The 15462-nt window shown below is 40.8% G+C and overlaps 1 protein-coding gene across 2 annotated transcripts in view; it reads right to left on the reverse strand.

Annotated features, from left to right (window-relative positions):
* Positions 1-325: 325 nt before the first annotated feature.
* Positions 326-15462, reverse strand: part of LOC124266714 (sodium- and chloride-dependent GABA transporter 3-like) — a 31599-nt gene continuing 16462 nt past the window's right edge. For both annotated transcript variants that reach the window (XM_046701512.1, XM_046701511.1), the window contains 12 exons: positions 14994-15125; positions 11018-11303; positions 10094-10226; positions 9340-9474; positions 8588-8691; positions 8066-8187; positions 7286-7398; positions 6747-6875; positions 6227-6326; positions 5198-5298; positions 2015-2185; positions 326-1307 (listed from right to left, as the gene is read on the reverse strand). In XM_046701512.1, the coding sequence (XP_046557468.1) occupies positions 1191-1307; positions 2015-2185; positions 5198-5298; positions 6227-6326; positions 6747-6875; positions 7286-7398; positions 8066-8187; positions 8588-8691; positions 9340-9474; positions 10094-10226; positions 11018-11303; positions 14994-15125 (1643 nt within the window). In that variant the 3' untranslated portion in view covers positions 326-1190. The remainder of the gene's footprint in view (positions 1308-2014; positions 2186-5197; positions 5299-6226; positions 6327-6746; positions 6876-7285; positions 7399-8065; positions 8188-8587; positions 8692-9339; positions 9475-10093; positions 10227-11017; positions 11304-14993; positions 15126-15462) is intronic.

Below are 15462 nucleotides of genomic sequence, written 5' to 3' on the forward strand. Positions count from 1 at the left end.
CTGTGTTGTTAAGCTTTCTTGTAATTCATAAATGTTCGAGGGTAACGTTTCTTTTGGCGTTTAGTGTATATCTATAAATGGATAGATATGAGTAAGTGAATGAGTGAGTTAAACGTTTACCACGCATAAGCAATATGTTCAGCCATATCGTGAAGACCATAGACAGACATACAGGCGGATAGATAGATAGATAGATAGATAGATAGATAGATACATATGCAGATATATACATATGCAGATAGATAGATAGAACAACTAACAGTCTCTACCATACTACTCGTGTATTCTTACAGATTAACCTGATACATGCAACATTTAGACATGGTAACCGTGAAATATTGTTTATTTAGAAAGGTATAAACGAAAATCCAAAATGCCGGCGTGGTAGATATGTGAACAATTCATTTGTTAGTAACATGTCTATTTCTTAATCAGACAGACACAACTAATGCCCCACTACATTTAACTAAGATACATGTGAGAAAAATATGTGATTTATGCGAGAAAAAACGCAGTTCTACCTAATCATGTGGAAGAAACAATTTAATGATTGTGCACAAATATAAGAAAGATTTCCGTAAGCATGCATAGGAGTTTCTGTTTCATTCATCTATATCATAGTATAACCTGTAAAGAAGCACATATGTAAATGCATGGGAGATGGCGTTCTTAGTTAAAGCCCTAACGTGTGCCAATTCCTTTGCATGGAATATAACATATAATATATTTGAACAAAGTTCTTCAGTATGGTTAGGAATGACCAGTAGATGGAGAACAACAGATGTATTTACAAATTCATTCCTGACATTGTTTTCTTTTAAAAGTCATGTTCATGTTTACACTTCCTTGATAAACATGATGCTAATGAACGTACACAAAACCTTTAAAAAAATGCCCTTGTAACGAAATTATTTTACAATGCTTTTCCCTCAATCAAAAAAACGCGAAGCAATCAGAAGCATAAGATTTCCCTTCTCAGATATCACACATTTTCATCAGTTAGGATATTATCATTCATATCCCTTAAGAAAAGCAATGGTTACTGTTCCATATAGTTCTTGAAACGCTGTGATGTGTGTCAGTTGTCCGTGGCAAAGAATGAAGACCCAGAACTAAATAGCATTATCAACACTCTGACTACAAGCTAGCGTCCACGGCAGGAGAATGACCTGCTCTAGAATGGTTTTATTTCACGCCTCTTCGTGTTTGTCCTCCACTGAGGTGATGGGTTGAAGAACATCACCCTTCTGGCCTGCAAGATTCGCCTCCCGCCATTCGCTACTCGGTTCCAGTGAATTTGTGAATTTCTGAAACATTGTTATATGTTTGTAAAATTATTAAATATCATGCTACAATCTCCGTTAAAGGCCGTGGTATAGGTTAGTGGTTAACGCGTTGGCTTGGAACGCCGAATATTTAATTTACATCACCCTATGCGAATGAAAACACACGGGTTAGATGTATTGATATATCCATAATATATGTACCGGCTATTAAATTTTGGTAAATAGGTCTTTAATGATTTATGGGGCGGTGGGGTAGCCTAGTTGTAAAAGTGTTCGCTCGTCACGCCGAAGACCTAGGTTCGATTCCCTACATGGGTACAATGTGTGAAGCCCATTTCTGGTGTCCCTCGCAGCGATATTGCTGGAATATTGCTACAAGCGGCGTATCCTCCTACTCACTCGTTCACAATTTCCGTTAACATAAATGAACAATATTAACGATCCTCCTACTCACTCGTTCACAATTTCCGTTAACATAAATGAACAATATTAACGGCTAAATTTACATTTGAAAATGTGTTATGCAGTTGTAACCTTAATCTGTCGTCATCGATGTGATATTTAAGATTATACTATTTAAGCATTTTCACTGCAATATAAAAACTTATCAACTTCTGATGTAATTAGTCAAAAGCTTTTTAAAAATGAGATGTTGAAGATGTATCTTGTTAAATCTCCTTTTTCTGTCCCAGCATTCCAATCACATGTTTGGTAATACATGTACTAACCTCTTTTAGATTGGATCCCTTTGTTTTCCATACTTTCCAGACAAACACAGTCGGGAAGGGCAGGATCGAAGCCAGAGACACCATCCATCCGATTCCTGTTGCCCATGGAGGGTAGTCATAGTCTCCATATTTGGGAGGTCGGTAGGAATACAGGGAGTAGATGAACACCGACTGTGTGAACAGAAAAGGCAATGAAAAATAGATGTTTCTTTTATGTGCTTTAAAGCAGGAATATGTGGCGTTTGAATGTAATACATCTGCAATCACGAGTATATATATACGACTGACGCACTCGGTTTATGAAGGCACAATACCATTTAAAAAGTGGTCGAATGCAACATATGTTACATTTGGGATTACACTTTCTGAGTAAAGTAAAGACTCTAGTCCTGTTTATGGGTTGAGTCTCATCCGGGATTCGAACCCACACTATCAGAGTAAGGCACCTGATCGCCAGTACACCCACTCAGCCAACGAAGCCTCCACAAAACGGGAGTCGGACAACTGGTGGTCTAGACCACGACTTTGTGTACTCTGATGAGTGTACATGGCACGGCTTCCACGACCGAAAGCTTTGAATGCACACTGTCATTTAGAAAGTGGTCGGGTTCGAATCCCCACATGGGTACAATGAGTGAAGCCCATTTCTGGTGTCCCCCCGCCGTGATATTGCTGGAATATTGCTAAAAGCGGCGTAAAACTGAACTCAGTCAGTCAGTCAGTCAATAGAAAGTGGTCAAGTGTATCATTTGGATTTTCGGGATTACACTTTCCCAGTAAAGTACAGATTCTAGTATTTTTTTTTAGTTGAGTCCCGTCCATATATAACATATGTTATACTGGGTTTATTTCCACATAACCCGTGAAGGTCTGGGTTAGAATATTGGCCTTCAGTAACCCATGCTTGTAAGAGGCGACTAAAGGGATTGGGTGGTCAGGCCCGCTGACTTGATTGACACATGTCATCGGTTTCCAATTGCGCAGATCAATGCTCATGTTGTTGATCACTGGATTGTCTGGTCCGGACTCGATTATTTACACACCGCCGCCATATAGCTGGAATATTGCTGAATGCGGCGTAAAACTAAACTCACTCATTCCGTATTTCCACATAAGGATCCACTTTCAGATAAGTTGTATATATGTATATGTCATATTTGTTTAGAACGTTTCATTCGTTCACTAATCGTAAAGATACTGAAGTATACTACGCACTGTCACCGCTATACATGTGTGTTAGTATTCGAGATACTAAAGTTATTAGCAAGATTATCGTTGTCCCCATCATCACGCTTGTATTTGTAAAGAGTGATAAAAATTGTGATCGTGTATATAGAATATTTGGTTTGTTTGTTGTTTAACACAACACTCAGCAATATTCCTGCTCCGTGGGGTGATCTGTTAACAACTTTACTCTGGACCAGACTATCCAGTGATCAACAACATGAGCAACTGTTCTCGTAATTGAGATACGATGACATGTGTCAACCAAGTCAGCGAACCTGACCATCCGATTTCGTTAGTCGCCTGTTACGACAAGCGTGGGTTGCGGAAGACCAATTCTAATACGGATCTTCACGGGCCACATACAATACAAAATATACTGGCCACATGCCCACAGAAAATGTAGATATAGGCACACAGCGTCTTTATACATAAATACAGGCGTGAACATAGCAAGTATTGGAGACAATCAAACGCTCATGCACGTGCCAGGCGACGTGACGTCATTGATAGTGGCCTATGAACTTGCAATGTGTTACTGCACGTGCAGCCCGTGCAGCTGCACACAACATGTGAAACTTAAAAATTGCTGTCAGTGTCGAAAGCTTGATCTTTGGTCATTCAAACGTTCACAAATTCACATGACAAGTCACATGCACATCATGCCAAGATTAACATCTGCTCAACGTCATGAAGCCAATGGAATGGTTCGAGCAGGAATGAGCCAACAACAGGTGGCAGCACATTTCCAATGCCACGTAACACGCACAATATCTGCATTGGTCAGGCGTAATTGAAACACTAATGACGTCGCCGACCACCCACGGTATGGGCGTCCCCGACGTAACGATGCCAAGACAGGACAGATGGATTCGGGTGACTCATCACAGACACAGGTTCAAGACGGCAGTGACCACGTCCAAGACCATTCCCCAGGCCTTCAATGCTCATTCAGTAGCCTCTATGCGTCGTCGATGCACTGCTGTGCTTCACGCACATGGTGGTCATACCCGTTATTGACTTTGTGACTTCGTAGTGTGACGCCGTACCCGATTTTGAACTTCTGACGTCATCGTTACGGATATTGTTCTTGCTCTTTCCACATTTTCTTGTGGTCCGATACTTCAGGTTATAAAGTGTCTACATCATTTCGTCTTTTCTGTGTTGTATTCCAATTCTGAAGGAATTTTCTGTGTGCACAGTTTCTTTATGTGGCTAGTATATTTCAACTTTTACTTACAACAGTTTCCATTACGATTCATAAACTATTTGCAAGCAAGACATATTCTATCTGATCATTAATGTTTCAGGGTTAGTTGGATTGCTCTAAACAGTATTCCGGTCACATAACGGTATATGTACAGTTCAGTAACAATATTCAGTTGCTACACCATGGTGATAATTGCATTTGTGTGTATGGTATCACAGGGGCTGAGTGTTTCATCATGCGTTAATATTCAATACGTATGTGTTACAGGTCGTGTACTGGCAGTAAATTGGATTGAGTTAAAATTTAACGCACTGACTTTATTTCAGTCATATAGCGAAGAGATCAAGTAACTATTTAATATTACACCAAAATGCAGCACAATTACAAAATCATTAGAGACAGAATTATTATCATTTTCAAACATAACATTGGGATCATGGGGGACCTGCGGAAACTCAGCTCCATGCAGTCGTTGCTTGTTAGTTGTTGGTTTGTTTGTTGTTTAACGCAGCATTCAGCAGTATTCCAGCTATATTGCGGGGGTCTGGACAAGACAATCCAGTGATCAACAGCATGAGCATCGATCTATGCAATTGGGATACGATGACATGAGTCAACCAAGTCAGCGTACCTGACCATCCGATTTCGTTAGTCGCCTGTTACGACAAGCGTGGGTTGCTGAAGATCAATTGTAACCCGGACCTTCACGTGTCAGTCATGTTATCACTAACAGTCTCGCTAGGACTTACCAGCAATAACACTGGACAGACAAACTTGATTGCAATCATCATTACACGGGGGATAGCCTTTCCCCACATCGCCTTGATGTCTTCCTGTAATCTGCGTGTGCCTTTTGATGTACAGAAAGAGTGGGAACATTGGGAACAGTTTTATCAGTTTGACAATGACAACAATGATGAGAGATCCAATAAGTTGGATCCGGGTTAGATTGGTCTTCAGCAACCCATGCTTGTCGTAAGAGGCGACTAACGGGATCCTGTCGTCAGGCTCATCGACCTGGTTGACACAACAGCTTGAGCATCGATCTACGCAATTGGGATACGATGACATGTGTCAACCAAGTCAGCGAACCGGACCACCGATCCCGTTAGTAGCCTCTTACGACAAACATGGGTTGCTGAAGATCCAATAAATATATCTGTTGAGACAGAGATAACATTCACTACAGTGGAAACAGTGGAGACGGAAAAAACATTGCAAGCAAGGTGTTATTTTTGTTTTGAGTTTTGTTAAACCCAAGCCTCAGCGACATTCCAGTCATATGAGGCAGCCTTGTCTGTCTTGATCTGATGATCCTGTAATCATGTAATGTGAGTAACAGGGGTATCCTGGCTATCTACAGACAGCAGGAATATAGCTCATCGCGACGTTAAACAGCAAACCAGCCAACCTTTGGTGCCCTCAAGATTACGTCTTGCATACATGTAGGTTATTGGGAACTAATTCTATTCCCAATATCGACAATGGGCTGATATCATTTTGCTGTTTAACGCTGTACGAAGCAAATGTCAGCTGCATGCCAGAGGTCTGAAGGTAAACGAGCCTGGACGAGACGATGCCGTGATTGTCATAATAAGCCGAGATCTGAATATGACATGCACCAACCAAGTCAGTCTGTCCACTCTATGCATTTAGTCGGCGGTTGTGAGAAGCATGTGTTGCTGACACCAGTTCTAACACAGATCTCTATGGGTCTGCAACAGTCACAGAATTAAAACAGGAAAATCCAACACATACAGTCAGTGAGTAATATTTACCATAGCACCATCCTACCACAATGCATTCAATGGTGGCAAAGAGAGCAATCGAAGGAAAGTAGGCGAACCAGTCCACTAGAGTCAGCACGTAGATTCCGCCCTGCGTAAATAATAACGAAGCATTTATCACGTCATGTGACACACTGGCTAAATGGTGCAGGTGTATGAAAACGTGAAGGGTTACAATATACATTCCAAACTCACCTCCATCTGGTATAATATCAAAGTAGTGCAAAATAATGTAATCATTCAGAGACGATTGATAATGTTCTACAGGACTGTTGGAGCAACACACTTAGTCAGTCACTCACTCACCCAATAACTCACTCACTCACTCAGTCACCCAACCATCCAATAACTCACACACCATTGTGTGATAGTAATATGTTAAGATGTTGTTCTTTTGGGGGGTAAATTGCTCATGTTAGATTTATAAAAGTGCTCAATTTTCCTGGAGCTGCACTCATTTGTTGCATGCGAGTGCATCTGCACAAGTGATGAGAAAGTTACCTGCACATACCTGAGTAATGTACAGGAGACCAACGAAAAAGTAGGTGATCAGTAAGATGGCAATGACAAGCCAGCGTCGCTCAGAAAATCGCGGGAATCGATCCCGTACTGCCACAACTATGTTCTCAATGGGCGGAACCTGGAAACGATTACAGAAGCACAAGAAATACTCAGTGTATACCTCTGCCTTCCACGATAATATCTTTCCATACCCAGTGGAACAAGAAAATAATAAGCTTGGGAGAACCATCAGGAACATTCATCCATCAGCTTTAAGAGTTAAGTGAGTGAGATTTGAGTTTTACACTGCTTTTAGCCATGTTCCAGCACTATAACGGCGGGGCACACTAGAAATGGGTTTCACAAATTGTACCCATGTGGGGAATCAAACCCGGTCTTCAGAGTGACGAGCGGAAGCTTTAACCATTTGGCTACCCACCGCCCCACTGTTATCAACCGTTATTTTTATGACATTTAATGATTCTAAACAATACACAAAAGTATCTGTTATCATATTTTGTGGAAATATACACAAGATATATACACTACCAGAGTATCTAGCTCCAGGGTAATCAGCGTAAGAAAGGTCAAGGCCGACCACAACTGTGGCAATGGGAGGTAAGTGAGGACTTGTGGAAAAACGATAAATGCGAGGTTGAATCCTGAAACAATGAACGTTGGTTATAAACACATATTCATCTGGAATGACTTGAAACTGAGGATGGAATAGGCAAGAATGCAGTTATGTATCCTTTATTTGATAAACATGTTTCTTCTGATACGAAAATAACAATAAGGACTGAGTTTACTATTACCAATTGCCTGAACTGTTTTTCAGATCCATCGATCACTTGACTGTTTGTTCTGTTTTTACAGGCCGCCTTCACTTAACGGGGGGCACAGGATATAAATACTTAAAACCTTGAAGTGTGTACCAGACATTCTTATATTTCTCGCGAACACCTATTGTATCTTCTTTGAATTGCATTTTTGGAAGTTGGAGAATCAGATGAGAAACATTTATGGATGAACAACTTCTTTATTCAGGTGGATGCGACGTTTCGATAGGGATTACCTGCTGCAGCAACGGTACAAAAATCTGTATCGAAACGTCACATCACCTGAATAATGAAGTTGTTCATCCATAAAGTTTGTCCTTATCATTAACCTGTTGTATCACCGATTTTCGGTGATCCATTCGTATAATCTTCACAGTTCTTTCTCCCATCACCCAAAGGAACGTGTTTCTGAGTAACGTCAAACTTGGGTGGTTATGTTTTATATCACATGCTCTTAATCCGGAGGTATGAAAAGTAGTTCACGAAATACCTGACGATTCGAACGCTTCTACAGGCACCCCTCTCTGGTAGGCAACATGACCAATGATAGCAAAAGCCAATCCGATGAGGATGGTAACCAGCATATCCCCAATGCAGACGACAACTGAGTCTCTATTAAATAGGACGAAATGACCATCAAATTAGCACCTGGACTCAACAGAAGATCCTAAAAGCAAATCAGCTCAAAGCTACAAGAAGGTTGACCACGCCTGTCAAGAGTTTGTTGACAGCTCCGCGGTAATAAGCATCAGTCAAATCAGGGATCAAAGAACGAATTCTTCCGTATGTATTAATGATTGAAATAACTTAATTAATTAGATTAAAAAATGTTTTACGACCTTTTCGCGAAAATTGAGATGTGCAATTTTAATGTCAGTGTTACAGTTGTATAGGAATGGTAAAGAAAGTAAATCTTAAAAAATGACAGCTTTGCTAACTCATTTAAAATGAATGTTGAAAAGTTCATTTTTTCATATTGTACTTACTTGAATATGTATTGGTCACAACTAACCTGAAACAATTATTCCCAAACCTACTGTGGCTTGACAATGTCACGATTGATCCCATTGCAATTCCAAGCGAGTATAGGGCGAAATTACAACCCTCAATCCATACCTGGGCATAGAATGAAACGTGTTACACAACAAGACGGAATTACATTACAGTCGTGCAGGTACACCCAAAATATTCTTTATGAAAATATTTGTTTGATTCAATCTGTTATGGGGGACAGTCAAAGCTTGGTATTCTTCTGCACTGAGGTTGTTTATATGCAAAACATACGACGCGCAAAATTTTATTTCTGTAAGTGACATTAAAACGCTAGTATGATGAAGAGGAACGCTTGTTTATGGATCGACAACCTCTTTATTGCAATAGATGCGACGATTCGGTGTAGATCGCACCTCGTATGGATGGGAAAACCGCAATAACTCGGTGCGCCTAGTGGCTGCAAGAGTTGTATGATCTCCAGGGAGTTGAGATTGAGAGTATATGTCGTTGAGATTGACATCCAATGATCGAGGGGAAAAAAATACCAGCGCTTTGAGCATGCACTTGTGCGTGGATATGTGCGCTATATGAATATCCTATAATAATAATAATTATAATAATCTGTTGCAATAAAGAAGTTGACCATCCATTAAAATTGTCCCTCTACGCAAAAGTTAATCGACGAATATGATTATGTATATTAAAAAAATACCTCAATTTGACACATTCGGAACAAATATTGTGCAACATGTCGAAAAGTCAGTCTTCTACCTTAGGTGTTGTCAGTGTCTCGAGTTTGGGAACAAGATAGAAGTAAATCCCATCTGCCGATCCCGGCAAGAGACATCCCCGGATGAGGAAGATGATCACGAGGATGCAAGGGATGGCCACTGTCACGTACACCAGCTGTAACACATTGAAACGTGACTGAAGTGCCCTTGTGAAAAACAAAACAGTTTTGTACAACTGAAACGTTTGGCCGCGGAGTGTTCATAACGTGTAATTATAACATAGAAATGCAGGTACATATACCATATGGTACATGTACCATTAACAGATTAACATTGCCTGATTAACAAAGAAAAAAATCGTTTTTACTTTTGACTTCAATCTGGACTCAAGTTAACTTGGTACTGTATCTCAGTACATCACTGCTTTATAAACGTACCGAGTAATAATGAGTGAGTGAGTTGGATTTACGCCGCTTTTAGCAATATTCCAGCAATATCACGGCGGGGGACACCAGAAATGGGCTTCACACATTGTAACCATGTGGGGAATCGAACCTGGGTCTTCGGCGTGACGAGCGAACGCTTTAACCACTAGGCTACCCAACCGTCCTGAATAATAACGAATGGGGAACGGGCTATCAACTAAAAGGCACTACTCATTGGGTTTATGGAAGTGGTGGAAACTTTATTTATTCGAGAAATACCAATACTGCTGATCATGAATAGAGTTATGATTTCCTAACAGTGACTCTCCGCATTAAGATGTACTGGAGACTAACAGGTTGTTGTTGTACCTTTCCTGTAACTTTTATTCCTCGAAACACACAGAGAAATAAAACGGTGCAGCTGATAGCCAGGCTAATAATCAGGGGCAATCTTATGCTTCCTATGGTTTCTAGGCCATCTGTCATCTGCAAAACCTGGAATCTACAACATACATTAGACACCTACGTTACCGACACCTGGCGTGGTGTCGTTTAATATATAACCCGGTTCAGTTGTTTACTTGATAGGGCGTCTGCCCGATAAATGAAAGGTAGGTGGTTCAGTACTGGTTGATTTCCAAGACGTACCATGCTGGTAGAAGGACTAAAATAATATACTGAGGGAAACAAATAAGGGAACACCACTTCGTGGCAGTGTTCCTTTATTTATTCTCAGATTTCCTCCCACAGCTCTATTCAAAGCTGGTGATGAAAACTGGAACGTTTGAATTTTCCTGTGTTCCTTTGTTTGTTTCTCTCAGTATATATAATAACCGACAAGCTGAGGGTCAGCATACTAGGGTACCCATGGTAAACTGTTAGAGAGCTAACTCTGTACAACCGTGTAAGACTGTAAGTCACACACGCACGTACGTACACACGCTCGCTCACTCGCTCAATCATTCACTTACTGACACACACACACACACACACACACACACACACACACACACACACACACACACACTGACATACATATACGTAGACACACACACACACACACACACACACATACTTGTAACTTACAATATGATACAGTAATCAAATTTTAAACCCTATTTCAACGCTGCCTACCTTTAATCTTTAACCTGATTTAATGATGGAGGTCAACGCCTAGCACGCCAGTAGAACAGGTTGATGATCGGTTCACTGGCAGTTAAATTTTGTCATCCTACTAAGGCAACGTTTTTTCAAAGACATTCATCGCGAAATATTAATTGAAACTGATGTTACCTCCAGAACTCTTCTTCCGCTGTCATTCCAGCAACAGTACCATTGATGTCAGTTGCATCGTTGACCAGGCTGTAGCTGGTGCCGTTGACCGTCATGTTGGTTGCCGACGTTGAGTTGCCGTCACCAAACAGGGAGATACAGGTAGGAGTGTTCCAGTCATTGCCACAGTGGGCCCACGGTAGATGATTGGAGAAGGACACGTAGAAGTAGTACACGAACCAGCTGAAGATGACGATGAAATAGGATGCATGAATCCAAGTTCCCACGACGGTGCCCACACCTATACCTGTTAAAACAACAAAAGTGAGGGGTTTATTCCGTTTGCAAGGATCGTTCGCCTATAACTGGTCCTTCTACTCCACACTTGTAACCGTCACAGCTCCATGGACGACTTTGGTCGATATATTGACGTTTTGATATTTGAAGTAAACGCAATACGACTGACTGCCACTGTCACTCACTCACTAATGTTCATACTGTTCAACCGGGTAACGTTAATAATTTATGGCGGGGGAGGGGGAAGAGAGAGAGGGGTGGTGATGATGATTTTTAAGGGGATCACTCATTTATTCTGGGGAGGTAGGGGGGTCCACAATTTTGTACATTGAAAATTTAAAAGTTATGCTTAAAAGCATGGGAAGGGGGGATCACTTACTTTGTACATACATTTTAGGGGGATTCACATTGTACATGCTTCTCCAAAAAAAGCAGCATCACCACCACCACCCACACCTTCCTCCTCCCTTTGCAATTAATTATGTACGGTCTCTTATTTGGTTATAACCAAGAGGTTATAGTAGAGCACGCTAAGCTTGTTGTGTATAGCGGGTGCAATCGGTTGGGCAGTACATTTTCCAGAACACCTGGTGTCGTCACTGATTTTCAGCGATCCATTTACATAATTTCCAAAGCGATTTTTACCTTTACATCAAAAGGAATTTGTTTCTGAGGAGAGTCAAGAATGGGTATTCTTTTGCGCTTTCTATATTACATACGGACGTTTATATCATCCCCTGTTCAGAGGAACAACTATGCCTTTGCTTACTGTCTTGATGTCCTCCTATAGTCCGTGTGTGCCTTTTGTAGTACGGAATGAGTAGGACTACTGGGAACAGTTTTATCAGTAACACAATGACAACAACGATGAGAGATCAATGTTTTGTTTTGTTTGTGTTTTAGCGCTTCACCGTGAAGGTCTGGGTTAGAATGTACCTTCAGTAACCCATGCTTGTCGTAAGAGGCGACTAACGGGATCGGGTGGTCAGGCTCGCTGGCTTGGTTGGCACATGTCATCGGTTCCCAATTACGCAGGTCGATGCTCATGGTGTTGATCACTGGGTTGTCTGGTCCAGACTCGATTATTTACAGACCGCCGCCATATAGCTGGAATATTGCTGAGTGCGGCCTTAATAATCAAACAAATAAATAAATAATGCTGAAGGTGCAGTTTAGCCCGGATCTTCACAGGTATACCTAAATTCTTTGAGAGGCATTAACAAATTTAAGGTCACATGCAACGTAAAACACAACTTTGCAGATTCTGATACCTTTCGGTATGGACTTACCGAAACAAATCGTCAAAAAATGCAAATTCAACTTATAAAGTTGAAAAATAACGCGATGAAAAAAAACGCGCGAAATCGGAGATAAAACGTTTCACTAATTTTCCCCTGACTTTTGGGGGAAAACTGGTTTCAACAGCTGGGCTGCGCTCATAGCATGTGCGCAGTGAAAAAGGTTCGCGCAGCTTGGAAGCGGGTTGTCCGGTGAATACTCGGTGAAGGCTTTGGTGTGAGCTATTTTTCTAGTGTTTTGTTGATATCTCACAGGCGCGAGCTTTTTTATATGTTATGACAGTAAATTAACTGTTTATATAATTTCATTTGTCTATTTCACCACACGTTCTTCTTACCGAGTCACTTTCTCAGTACTCAGATACTTAAAAGCAATGTCATTATTTAGCGTCGACAGAATTTCTAACTGTGATATAGATATGTCGTTGCCACAGACAAAACTCAATGTCTTGTTTTATTGACACCTGTGTGTCTGCCTGCCTGTCTGCTAATGACAATATTCAATACACAGCTGCTATCACTGACCACATGCAATTTGAACTTAACACCAATCAGGCTATACACCATAAACAAAATGCATTGATTCATGGCCCGAGTTCGGTCTCTGTCACATTATGTAATTACACAGACAGGCAGGTGTGATACTTGAACACATGACATGTTATGATGTCTGTTGATTGCAAAATGTTATACACAAAAAATGAGCATGTATTTACAAAACCCAACATCTCTATATATACACACACAATGAGCCGTGAGGGCATCTGCAAATGAACCAGCCGTTACACTTCAGTGCACACCCAACCGCTCTGACTGGGTTCGGTATCCCGGCTGCTTCGTTTCTTGGGAAGTAAACCCAAGTACACAATATTGCACTTTTGATTTGCGATTGTACGCTTATAATTTTGTTTATATGTTTTTTCATAAGCAGCAATGAATATTATATGTCATGAATAAGTGATAATTGTGTTTTAATCATGTTTGATTTTTTGGTTGCATGTGACCTTTAAGATTTACGATCAATAAGGAAGGATGACAAAATACGGATGATCACTTGTTTGATAACTGCATTAGAACCTATACCGAACCGTCGTTTTCACTGTAATTAATATATTAAATAATTAATATTCATATATTATCCTCCTTCCTTATACCCAAATGCTGGATCCGGATATAAACCCATTGATTAAAGGTGTGTTCCGACGTTAATGGGATGCTTTGGGATGTACAAATGTATAAAAATATTGTCACCTTTTAAGTATTCATTGCTATGACACGTCAGCAAGATGAGACGTTTATGCAGTTTAGTCATCACTCTATGAATAATTATCCTCCAATGAACTCTCTCAAAAACAAATCTACAACAAAAGGGATACTGTTTCATCAGACATTTTGTGTATATTTTAAAAAAATGAAATGCAAATCGTACTCTTATAGTCAACTGCATATGTCTGGTCCCATTATTCGTCGGATGCCAGCACAGTCATCATGCACGTAGGCCGGCACATGTCAGAGACTGTAGACGTGTTAAAGGACACTCCTTGACAGGTAGAAGCTTTAAGTACAGCTATTACCTCATAAAGATACGTGGCTATCTGCGTAATTTCTTCATAATTGAGAAGCACTGGAAACAGTCAGTTCGCGGATGTTTCGATGGGTACACCTACAGAATACCAGCCATATTGTTTAGTGTCACGTCACCCTAATTTATAACCCTAATGCTAAACCTTACCCTAACTCTAAACCTAACCCTAAACCTTACCCGAAACCTAACCCTAACCTTAAACCTTACCCTAACCCTAACCAAAAGTAAACAAGCTTTCAAAGATGGCGGAAGGTATCCGGTATTCTGTAATCTTTCCTTTCGATGTTTCGATGCAAAAGTTTGGTCGTTGTTATTCAGTATTTCGCGGTTGTGTCGAACATTAACATAACTCGAAGTATTTACGTAGGTCCCTTCAACTTCGACAAAACAGTATCTGAATATGATTATTAGAGAGCTGGGGTTTAGGAACATGTCTCTGAGTCTGAGAACCTCCTTGTGGTAAGCGGGATTCAGGGGCCATCGGGACGTAAATGAAATCATATTTGCTGAGCAAATACGACGATGGTCAGTTTGAAAGTTCCTTCACAGATTTATACTTGTAGCAATATCACTTCAAATAGCACTCTGTTATGACCAGGAGTGCGTGCGTACATCAACATTCGAGCAATATCAGAGCAAATGACACCAGATAGTATGTTGTAGCCCAGTGGTTAAAGCGTTCGCTTGTCACGCCGAAGACCGGATTCGATTCCAACATGGGTACAATGAGTCAAGCCCACCTCAGTTATATTGCTACAAAAGTATAATATTGATAAATGCGTTAAAACATACTCTCATTTTACTTATACCCACTCACCTTTAAATGGCGGACACAGATTCCAGACTTCAACTGGTCCTTTTTGGGAAAACTGACCAATCACCATCTCCACAAACACAACAGGAATTGTCCCGATGAAGGTGAACAGGATGAAAGGTATTAAGAATGCGCCTGGAATATTTAAAACGATTATCACAGTCGAGAGATTATTATGTCCCCGGATAACCCAAGTAGCCCGTGGGGCGTCAGGTTACTAGTCACATGACTTATCCCATCGGGTACACATTTTCTGCTGGGTGACTAGAGGTAATTTTGAACAAACCCACATGTCTAAGGTGAGACCACATGCATCACATGTGCTTCGTTGTGGGACAGGACTGAAGTCCTAGAAACTTTCAGGAGTCGAGCTGCCAAACACGGTCACCCATCCAAGTCCTCTACGCGCTCAAGTCCTCACCTGATCAGTGACCTGAGCTCTATGCACCAGACCACACACCACCACATAGTT

This window comes from Haliotis rubra, unplaced genomic scaffold (genome assembly GCF_003918875.1).
Source record: "Haliotis rubra isolate DU_JTF1 unplaced genomic scaffold, ASM391887v1 Scf1274, whole genome shotgun sequence".
Taxonomy (NCBI): domain Eukaryota; kingdom Metazoa; phylum Mollusca; class Gastropoda; order Lepetellida; family Haliotidae; genus Haliotis; species Haliotis rubra.